This window comes from Monodon monoceros, unplaced genomic scaffold, assembly GCF_005190385.1.
Source record: "Monodon monoceros isolate NGI ecotype Baffin Bay Population unplaced genomic scaffold, NGI_Narwhal_1 Super_Scaffold_8, whole genome shotgun sequence".
NCBI lineage: Eukaryota > Metazoa > Chordata > Mammalia > Artiodactyla > Monodontidae > Monodon > Monodon monoceros.
Genome location: NW_021703785.1, coordinates 14801126 through 14813517, shown reverse-complemented (window position 1 = coordinate 14813517; position 12392 = coordinate 14801126). Strand labels below are relative to the sequence as shown.

General features: G+C 39.2%; 1 protein-coding gene across 3 annotated transcripts in view; it reads right to left on the bottom strand.

Annotated features, from left to right (window-relative positions):
• The window catches only part of ABCC4 (ATP binding cassette subfamily C member 4), a 223712-nt gene that overhangs the window by 35735 nt on the left and 175585 nt on the right, over positions 1-12392 (bottom strand). For all 3 annotated transcript variants that reach the window (XM_029209923.1, XM_029209924.1, XM_029209926.1), the window contains exon 26: positions 9252-9407. In XM_029209923.1, coding sequence (XP_029065756.1) covers positions 9252-9407 — 156 coding nt within the window. The remainder of the gene's footprint in view (positions 1-9251; positions 9408-12392) is intronic.

Below are 12392 nucleotides of genomic sequence, written 5' to 3'. Positions count from 1 at the left end.
CAGAAAAGAACATAGCCTTTCCATAATGTGTTACGTCTTACAGAAATAATACCTAAAAGGCCAGTGCCACAGTCCTTAAGAATATTTATAGTTACCATTGACCGAGCGTTCCCAAAACCCAGGTATGGGCCACAAATACTTTCTCATCCAGTCACATCTTCACAACAAATCCATGTGACATTAATTCCTAGACCTAGTTTAAGGGCAAGGACACTGAAACTTGGAAGCCAAGTGACTACATCAAGTCCCCACATTCGTATGAGGCAAAGCAGGAATAAAAACGTGGGTCATGTTGACACTCAGTCTATACTCTTAAACATTCTGTCCCTGGCTGCCTCCCGAATGATTTCCTGGGACCCGTTACACAAACACTCTCTCTTTAATCAACTAGCATTGCACCTCAGAGACAAAGGGATATAAAGTGAAAAAAAAAGGGTCCTGTGTTTACAATGGTTGGTGATCTTTACCTACATAGATACAGAGCTTAGCACTGTTTTGTAAGCACACTCTCCGGCGTGTATACATAGAGCATACTCAGAAAAGTAGGGTGGAAACCGATGGAACAGAACCAAAACCTGGTGATGTCAAGGTATGTTTATAGTCTTTGCTCAGATGTGCTTCCAAAACATTACCGGCAGAGCCAAGAATCATCTAATGTTATTTCTTTATTTACAGAGTTCTTTTATGTACACAAGCATACAACTTTTCTTATTAAGAAGCATTAGAAGTAATGCAGGGCACGTTTCACATTCCTTTCATCCAAGAACATAAAAGCACTTTACAGACATGCTCATTATTTCTGCAAACTAATCGAATTTGGCCCATTTCAGAGATGGGTACAATCAAAATTTAAAAGTTGGGAATCATTTATTTTCTACATTTATCACTAAGCCACCAATCTAACAGCCAGAGGGAATCTTCAAATGCAGGGTTTCTACATGCTGAAAATTTCTTTCCATTTTTCTAAAAGGGAAACCGTTATATACATAATAAGTGATATATAATAAAACATATATATCATTATATACATAATTTTTTTTACTTGCAGTAAAATACATATAAAATTTACCACTTTAACCATTTTTCAGTGTACAGTTCAGTGGTATTAAATACCTTCACATTGTTGAAGCCATCACCACCATCCAGCTACAGAACTCCTTTCATCTTGCAAACCTGAAACTCTGTACCCATTAAACCACAACTCCTCCAATAAAGATGTTAAAAAATAAAATAACAAACAAAAAACCCACAACTCCCCACTCCCCCCACTCTCCTGTCCTAGCAGCTCCTGGCAACCACCATTCTACCTCTTGTCCCCATGAATTGACTACTGTATGTACTTCATGTAAGTAGTATTTGTCCTTTGTGACTAGCTCATTTCACTGAGCATAATGTCATCAAGGTGCAACCATGCTGTAGCATGTGTCAGAATCTGCTTTCTTTTTAAGGCTAAATAACGTTCTGCTGTATACATACCACATTTGTTTATCCATCCATCTGTCAATGGACCATGGGGTGCTTCCACCTCTTTGCTAATGTGAATAATCCTGGTACGACCATACATGTCCAGATATCTGTGTAACATTCCCTTCTCAATTCTTTTGGGTTTATACCGTAAATTAGAATTGTTGGATCATATAATAATTCTATGTTTAACTTTTTTCAGGAACCTGCACAGTGTTTTCCAGTCACTGTATCATTCTGCGTTCTACCAGCCGTGCACAAGGATTCCCATTTTTCCACATCCTCACCAACACTTATTTTTTTGTTTTTAATTTTTCTTAAACAGCAGCCATCATAAAGGGTGTGAGATGGCATATCATTGTGATCTAACAGGACTGTCTTCATTTCAAAAGTACTTAAGAGTAATTCCAGGTATTTTGGAGGCCAGCGGTAGGTAGCAACACCTGAACTCAGTCATGAGACACAAGTCCACATTCTACTTCCTTTGGGTGCCGTGTTCTATATGCTTCCTACTAACCAGGCATTTCAGAGCTCATTATACCCACATTCCAGGAAGTACATTTGCCTGGCTCTTTAATCGTGTCTCTTCTCTGGGGTTCTCACCTCAAGAAGGTATATGTTTTAGTCAGCTTCCCTTGGTGTCCTGATGATTGTAGAGTATTAAAAAAAAAAACCAAACCCAGCCTTGAACCAAGATGGCGGAGTAGAAGGACGTGCTCTCCCTCCCTCTTGTGAGAACACCAGAATCACAACTGGCTGCTGGAGAATCATCGACAGGAAGACAGTGGAACTCACCAAAAAAGACACCCCACATCCAAAGACAAAGGAGAAGCCACAATGAGATGGTAGGAGGGGCGCAATCACACTAAAATCAAATCCCATAACTGCTGAGTGGGTGATTCACAGACTGGAGATCACTTATGCCACAGAAGTGCACCCACTGGAGTGAAGGTTCTGAGCCCCACGTCAGGCTTCCCAACCTGGGGGTCCGGCAACAGGAGGAGGAATTCCTAGAGAATCCGACCTTGAAGCCTAGTGGGGTTTGACGGCAGGACTTCGACAGGACTGGGGGAAACAGAGACTCCACTCTTGGAGGGCACACACAAAGTAGTGTGCGCATCGGGACCCAGGGGAAGGAGCAGTGACCCCATGGGAGACTGAACCAGACCTACCTGCTAGGGTTGGAGGGTCTCCTGCAGAGGTGGGGGGTGGCTGTGGCTAACTGTGGGGACAAGGACACTGGCAGCAGAAGTTCTGGGAAGCACTCCTTGGCGTGAGCCCTCCCAGAGTCTGTCATTAGCCCCACCAAAGAGCCCAGGTAGGCTCCAGTGTTGGGTTACCTCAGGCCAAACAACCAACAGGGAGGGAACCCAGCCCCAACCATCAGCAGTCAAACGGACTAAACTTTTACTGAGCTCTGCCCACCAGAGCAACAGTCAGCTATACCCACCACCAGTCCCTCCCATCAGGAAACTTGCACAAGCCTCTTAGATAGCCTCATCCACCACAGGGCAGACAGCAGAACCAAGAAGAACTACAGTCCTGCAGCCTGTGGAACAAAAAGCACATTCACAGAAAGACAGACAAGATGAAAAGGCAGAGGACTATGTACCAGATGAAAGAACAAGATAAAACCCCAGAAAAACAACTAAATGAAGCGGAGATAGGCAACCTTCCAGAAAAAGAGTTCAGAATAATGATAGTGAAGATGATCCAGGACCTCGGAAAAAGAATGGAGGCAAAGGTCAAGAAGATGCAAGAAATGTTTAACAAAGACTTAGAAGAATTAAAGAACAAACAAACAGAGATGAACAATACAATAACTGAAATGAAAACTACACTAGAAGGAATCAATAGCAGAATAACTGAGGCAGAAGAACGGATAAGTGACCTGGAAGGCAGAATGGTGGAATTCACTGCTGCGGAACAGAATAAAGAAAAAAGAATGAAAAGAAATGAAGGCAGCCTAAGAGACCTCTGGGACAACATTAAACACAACAACATTCGCATTATAGGGGTCCCAGAAGGAGAAGAGAGAGAGAAAGGACCTGAGAAAATATTTGAAGAGATTATAGTCGAAAACTTCCCTAACATGGGCAAGGAAACAGCCACTCAAATCCAGGAATCACAGAGAGTCCCATACAGGATAAACCCAAGGAGAAACACACTGAGACACATAGTAATCAAATTGGGAAAAATCAAAGACAAAGAAAAATTATTGAAAGCAGCAAGGGAAAAACGACAAATTACATACAAGGGAACTCCCATAAGGTTAACAGCTGATTTCTCAGCAGAAACTCTACAAGCCAGAAGGGAGTGGCATGATAAACTTGAAGTGATGACAGGGAAGAACCTATAACCAAGATTACTCTACCAGGCAAGGATCCCATTCAGATTTAATGGAGAAATCAAAAGCTTTACAGACAAGGAAAAGCTAAGAGAATTAAGCACCACAAAACCAGCTCTATAGCAAATGCTAAAGGAACTTCTCTAAGTGGGAAACACAAGAGAAGAAACGGCCGTACAAAAACTAACCCAAAACAATTAAGAAAATGGACATAGGAACATACATATCGATAATTACCTTAGACAAGAAGGGATTAAATTCTCCAACCAAAAGACACAGGTTTGCTGAATGGATACGAAAACAAGACCCATATATATGTTGTCTACAAGAGACCCACTTCAAACTTAGGGACACATACAGAGTGAAAGTGAGGGGATGGAAAAAGATATTCCATGCAAATGGAAATCAAAAGAAAGCTGCAGGAGCAATATTCATATCAGATAAAATAGACTTTAAAATAAAGAATGTTACAAGAGACAAGGAAGGACACTACATAATGATCAAGGCATCAATCCAAGAAGAAAATATAACAATTATAAATATATATGCACCCAACATAGGAGCACCTCAATACATAAGGCAACTGCTAACAGCTATAAAAGAGGAAATCGACAGTAACACAATCATAGTGGGGGACTTTAACACCTCACTTACACCAATGGACAGATCATCCAGAAAGAAAATTAATAAGGAAACACAAGCTTTAAATGACACAATAGACCAGATAGATTTAACTGATATTTATAGGACATTCCATCCAAAAACAGCAGATCACACTTTCTTCTCAAGTGCACACAGAACATTCTCCAGGATAGATCACATCTTGGGTCACAAATCAAGCTGCAGTAAATTTACGAAAATTGAAATCATATCAAGCATCTTTTCTGACCACAACGCTATGAGATTAGAAATGAATTACAAGCGAAAAAACGTGAAAAACACAAACACATGGAGGCTAAACAATACTTTACTAAATAACCAAGATATCACTGAAGAAATCAAAGAGGAAATTAAAAAATATCTAGAGACAAATGACAATGAAAACACGACGATCCAAAACCTATGGGATGCTGCAAAAGCAGTTCTAAGGGGGAAGTTTATAGCGATACAAGCCCACCTCCAGAAACAAGAAAAATCCCAAATAAACAACCTAACCTTACACCTAAAGGAACTAGAGAAAGAAGAACAAACAAAACCCAAAGTTAGCAGAAGGAAAGATTTCATAAAGATCAGAGCAGAAATAAATGCAATAGAAAAAAAGAAAACAAGAGCAAAGATTAATAAAACTAAAAGCCGGTTCTTTTAGAAGATAAACAAAACTGATAAACCACTAGCCAGATGCATCAAGAAAAAGAGGGAGAGGACTCAAATCAATAAAATTAGAAATGAAAAAAGAGAAGTAACAACAGACACTGCAGAAATACAAAGCATCCTAAGAGACTACTACAAGCAACTCTATGCCAATAAAATGGACAACCTGAAAGAAATGGACAAATTCTTCGAAAGAGATAACCTTCCAATACTGCACCAGGAAGAAATAGAAAATATGAACAGACCAATCACAAGTAATGAAATTGAAACTGTGATTAAACATCTTCCAACAAACAAAAGTCCAGGACCAGATGGCTTCCCAGGTGAATTCTATCAAACATTTAGAGAAGAGCTAACACCCATCCTTCTCAAACTCTTCCAAAAAATTGCAGAGGAAGGAACATTCCCAAACTCATTCTATGAGGCCACCATCACCCCGATACCAAAACCTGACAAAGATACTACAAAAAAAGAAAATTACAGACCAATATCACTGATGAATATAGATGCAAAAATCCTCAACAAACTACTAGCAAACAGAATCCAACAACACATTAAAAGCATCATACACCATGATCAAGTGGGATTTACCCCAGGGATGCAAGGATTCTTCAATATATTCAAATGAATCAATGTGATAAACCATATTAACAAACTGAAGAATGAAAACCATATGATTATCTCAATAGATGCAGAAAAAGCTTTTGACAAAATTCAACACCCGTTTATGTTAAAAACTCTCCAGAAAGTGGGCATAGAGGGAACCTACCTCAACATAATAAAGGCCATCTACGACAAACCCACAGATAACATCATTCTCAATGGTGAAAAACTGAAAGCATTTCCTCTAAGATCAGGAACGAGACAAGGATGTCCACTCTCGCCACTATTATTCAACGTAGTCTTGGAAGTCCTAGCCACGGCAATCAGAGAAGAAAAAGAAATAAAAAGAATACAAATTGCGGGCTTCCCTGGTGGCGCAGTGGTTGAGAGTCCGCCTGCCGATGTAGGGGACATGAGTTCGTGCCCCGGTCCGGGAAGATCCCACATGCCGCAGAGCAGCTGGGCCAATGAGCCATGGCCGCTGAGCCTGCGCGTCCGGAGCCTGCGCTCCGCAACGGAAGAGGCCTGTGTACCGCAAAAAAAAAAAAAAAAAAAAGAATACAAATTGGAAAAGAAGAAGTAAAACTGTCACTGTTTGCAGATGACATGATACCATACATAGAAAATCCTAAAGATGCCACCAGAAAACTACTAGAGCTAATCAATGAATTTGGTAAAGTTGCAGGATACAAAATTAATGCACAGAAGTCTCTTGCATTCCTATACACCAAAAATGAAAAATCTAATGCCATTATTCAGTGGCATTTACCACTGCCACAGAAAGAATAAAATACCTAGGAATAAACCTACCTAGGGAGACAAAAGACCTATATGCAGAAAACTGTAAGACACTGATGAAAGAAATTAAAGATGATACCAACGGATGGAGAGATATACCATGCTCTTGGATTGGAAGAATCAACGTTGTGAAAATGACTATACTACCCAAAGCAATCTACGGATTCAATGCAATCCCTATCAAATTACCAATGGCATTTTTTATGGAACTAGAACAAAAAATGTTAAAATTTGTATGGAGACACAAAAGACCCCGAATAGCCAAAGCAGTCTTGAGGGAAAAAAACGGAGCTGGAGGAATCAGACTCCCTCACTTCAGACTACACTACAAAGCTACAGTAATCAAGACAATATGGTACTGGCACAAAAACAGAAACACAGATCAATGGAACAAGATAGAAAGCCCAAAGATAAATGCATGCACCTACGGTCAACTAATCTATGACAAAGGAGGCAAGGATATACAATGGAGAAACACAGCCTCTTCAATAAGTGGTGCAGGGAAAACTGGACAGCTACATGCAAAAGAATGAAATTCGAACACTCCCTAACACCATACAGAAAAATAAACTCAAAATGGATTCGAGACCTAAATGTAAGACTGGACACTATAAAACTCTTAGAGGAAAACACAGGAAGAACACTCTTTGACATAAATCACAGCAAGATCTTTTTTGATCCACCTCCTAGAGTAATGGAAATAAAAACAAAAATAAACACATGGGACCTAATGAAACTTCAAAACTTTTGCACGGCAAAGGAAACCATAAACAAGACGAAAAGACAACCCTCAGAATGGGAGAAATATTTGCAAACGAATCAACGGACAAAGGATTAATTTCCAAAATATATAAACAGTTCATGCAGCTCAATATTAAAAAAACAACCCAATCCAAAAACGGGCAGAAGATTTAAATAGACATTTCTCCAAAGAAGACATACAGATGGCGAAGAAGCACATGAAAAGCTGCTCAACATCACTAATTATTAGAGAAATGCAAATCAAAACTACAATGTGGTAACACGTTACACCAGTTAGAATGGGCGTCATCGGAAAATCTACAAACAACAAATGCGGGAGAGGGTTTGGAGAAAAGGGAACCCTCTTGCACTCTTGGTGGAAATATCAATTGATACAGCCACTATGGAGAACAGTATGGAGGTTCCTTAAAAAACTAAAAATAGAATTACCATATGACCCAGCAATCCCACTACTGGGCATATACTCAGAGAAAACCATAATTCAAAATGACACATGCACCCCAATGTTCATTGCAGCACTATTTACAATAGCCAGGTCATGGAAGCAACCTAAATGCCCATCGACGGACGAATGGATAAAGAAGATGTGGTACGTATATACAATGGAATATTACTCAGCCATAAAAAGGAACGAAATTGGGTCGTTTGTGGAGACGTGGATGGATCTAGAGACTGTCATACAGAGTGAAGTAAGTCAGAAAGAGAAAAAGAAATATCTTATATTAACGCATATATGTGGAACCTAGAAAAATGGTACAGGTGAACTGGTTTGCAAGGCAGAAATTGAGACACAGATGTAGAGAACAAACATATGGACACCAAGGGGGGAAAGCAGCAGGGGGTGGGTGTGGTGGTGGGATGAATTGGGGGATTGGGATTGACGTGTATACACTGATGTGTATAAAATTGATGACTAATAAGAACCTGCTGTATAAAAAAATAAATAAAATTCAAAAATTGAATGAAAAAACAAACAAAAACCCCCTCACAGTAAAAAAAAAAAAAAAACCACAACAAACTCAGCAAGTTTATCAAAGCAGAAAGCAGGATAGAAGATGAAGGCACAGGGCCTATGTTGCCCTTGGGTATATATCTGGAGGATAGTAATTGCTAATAAATGTTCTCTGAATTATTTTGTGTGGATGAAACATAAGGAATGACAGGAGCTTCTATTGTGCAAATAATCAAACACTCCTTGAAAACCGTACTTATTTAAGAAGTGGAAAAAAAGAAAACAGAATCAGAGCCCAGTTCAACGCTCCACCATCACAGAAACCACGTATGGGGTCTACGGGAAGCACCCCACACACACTGACCTATTTAGTCCTCACAACAGCTCGATGAGTTGGTCCTGTTACCTGCCTCGAAAGAGAGAGAAAACTGAGGTGCACAGAGATGGAATTCCATGTCCCGTGTTCTTCCTCACTATTCCTTACTGCCTGCCCGATTAAAATCACTTACTTATGGCTGAATTATAAAAGTCTCTCTAAAGCATATATACATGCTGTAATTCTCAAAGCCCCACAGTTTCCCAGAAAGTACTCCAGGGAGATAATCACCTTTGAAAAGGTAGCTTATTTCCTATAGCATGATTCCATCATTAAGACACTTAAAATTCATGTTTCCCTACACAAACCGCTCACATGCTAAACAAACCACTTATTTTTTTTCAGATTTATGTGGTTATCAGTGGATAAAATTGTGGTACCTGAGAAAGTCTGAATCCAGAAATCTATCTGGGTAAGTTATTAAATCACAGGCACACAAAAACAAACGAACAAACAAACAAACCAAACCAGGTATCTGATGAAAATATCTGTTGAAAATCCCTGAAGTAAAAAATATGCTCTGTTGGGGGAAAAAGGATCAACCCTTTCAACCAATTTTAAAAAAACAATCAAATTGAAAGACATTAAACTTAGGTGCCGTGTTAAAAGAATATGTGTCAATGCTCTGAAGTGCATACCTGAGGTATGATTGACATTTTCTTCCTTAAATCGTGAAGTCCAATTTCGGTTGTCAAGATCTTATCAATCCAAATTTTACCTTCAGGTTCTGACAGTCTAAAAAGGGCAGCGATGAGGGAACTTTTTCCAGCTCCTGTTCTTCCCACAATGCCAACCTGTAAAGAGATACAGGAGGGATTAAGAATTCACAATATGCAACAAACCTAGGAAAACCCTTGGTTGTTGAAGATGAATTTTAAAAGTTCTGTAGACAGTGTAGTCTGTAAGTTTCTCAACTGTGGCACTGTTGAAATTTTGGGAAAGATAATTCTTCGTTGGGGAATGGGGGATGTCCTGTGTATTCTAGGATATTTAGCAGTATCCCTGGATTCTGCCCACTAGATACCAGGAGCATCCCCGAGATTGCAGCAACCAAAAGTGTCAGACATTGACAAATGTCCCCGGTTAAGAACCCCTGGTCAAGGAAGAATTAAAAATAACAGAATCAGTCTACTGGCAGTGAAACAACAGCAGTTTCCCATGTGTTCAATTAGCAGTCAGCTTTTAAATGAGTTGTATTCCTAGTGTCTGGCTATTCTGAACATTGAGAATTATGTGAGTAATTTTACAGAGATGTCAACAAGTCAAGAAAGAAGGATTATACACAAACAAGAATTCAGGATCCCAGATTCTATCATTTAAGAGGAAGTATTCTTTGGCAGACAAACAAAATCACTTCCTGATAAGAAATACCTTAATAATGCTCTATCTTGAAAGGAAACACCTTAAAGTTGTAAAATGCAGGTCTCAGTGTCTTAAAAGGCAGTACCCAGTAGGCAAAATACACATAATGAGATCAACAACAACACAAATAACATTTGCTATTTATATGGGACCTTTCATCTGAGCACTTCAAAAGGCATTTTACAAACCAATTAATACTTCTAATTAAACCTTGGAAAGATACATGTCATGTATCGGTCAAGTTATTAAAATCAAAGCAGAGAGAAATTAAGTGCATTAACAATAAGATCAAAGAATCAATATAATGCAGGTAAAATGCTGGTCAGGAATGAAACTGTATTGTATAAACTGGATTTTAGCTGTCTGAATTCAAACATGTATGCAGAAACTGGCCTTTTTTTTTTTTTTTTACCAATGAGCTTCCCAGCTACAAATTCCCTGGTGGGACCTTCCCAAGAGGTGATTTCATCTCTATTTATAAATCTAAATACAGATGGGAGCCTAAGATATGCTTTCAATCATTTGTAAATTAATTCAGTAAATTTTACAAACTCATGGCTTTCAAGAGAGGAGAACTAACCCCTCTGAGCACTGATTATACAACGGTAACTTGATATATTTTCTCATTAAATACCTCCAAAGTTTTGAATCTTAGTCTGTAAAAACAATAATCGAATTTCAAAAAAAAGTTATCTTTATAGAGATTAACTGAAAGAAAAGTGGCTTTAGTTGATTTATATTTGTAGCCATTTTGTATGATATGGTAAATCCTAATTTATATAATATAGATGGGACACTTTCTGCATATAAGCAGGTCCTAGAGGGTATATATACATATGGGTCATTTGTCCTGTGTACATGCAGGTTTTGAACATACTATGGATTTGGTTCCAGGCCACCAAAAAAATGGGAATATCGCAAAATAAAGCAAGTCATGTGAATATTTTTCTTCCTCTGTGCATACAAAAGTTATGTTTATACTATACTGTAGCATACTAAATGTACAACAGAATTATGTCTAAAGGAGAATGTACATACTTAATGTCAAATACTTTACTGCTAAAAAAGGCTAACCATCATCTGGGCCTTCACTGAGTAGTAAGCTTAAGAACACTGATCACAGCTCACCATAACAAATATAATTATAATGAAAAGGTTTAAAATACTGCAAGAATTACCAAACAGTGACAAAGAGACATGAAGTGAGCAAATGTTGTAGGAAAAATGGTGCTGATGGACATGCTCAATGCAGGGTTGCAACAAATGTTCGACTTGTTACTTAAAAAAAAAACACACACACGCAAAAAACCCCAAAGAAACAGCGGTATGCCTGTATTTCTGGGCGTACTCATATGTAAATCAGCACACATCAGAACACAGGTGAGAACTGTGTCTGTGAGAATGTGTGTATATTCCTATGCTATTAGCTGTACTGAAACTGATCCATCTACGCAAACTGGAACATTTGTAGACTCCTGGTAAACGGCGGAGATAGGCAGTGGCACCGAAGGCTGCTTACGGCCACAGGAATGGAAGTACAACACTCCAGTGAGGAGAGTAAGAAAAAAGCAACTCAGAGAAAACCCGGCTTAGGCTATTGCTACCATTCAGTTATCAAAACTATAATCTGAAAGTCTTTTCCAGGTCACCAAAGGGTTTTACCAATTGCCTGAGGAGAGTGTCACCATTACCAGTTAAGTTTACATTCCTAAAGGCAAAGACACTTGGAGAAAATCTTTACTGGGAGGTCTCCCTCAAAAGCGATGCTGAATCAGTAGGTCTGGGTGGGCCTGAGATTCTGCATTTCTAAGATGCTCCAGGCGATGCAGGTGCTGCTGGCCCAGGCACCACAGTCTGAGTCACAAGGAATTAGGAAGCCTGCAGGGGAAGTGGGACAATCTGGGAGTGAGGGGAGGGGTTGCCGAGGAAATATTATGTAAAAGAGGAGAAAATGTAGCAAACTGATATTTTTGCACATTATAGCAAGGTCTAGTAAGCATCTGTAAGGATGTATTATTCAAGTAATAGCTCTGAGCAAGAAAAAAAAAATAACAAACCAAAATCAATCCACCTCTAGAGCTGGAAAAGGCTTGAAAATGGCCCAGTACTCTCTAAAATGATCAAATCAACCACAGAATCATCTAAATGAAAAACGCAGCCAGTGTTCAGAATCTAACCAGGAAGCCTAGGGTGCTATTTACCTCATTTTGGGTCTTTATTTTTACTTGCTATTTCTTCCATGAATTAGAAACCTGCATAGTGCCTATTAATTTTTCCCATTTACTCGAACTTCCAGAAATTGGGACAGCAGAGGAAAGGATGGAAAGAGAATAAAGCTCCACTTCTGCTGGCCTGGTTCACTCCCACATCCTCCCCTGCAGCAGCCTCTCTCAATCAAATCCAACACCAAAGGGGTG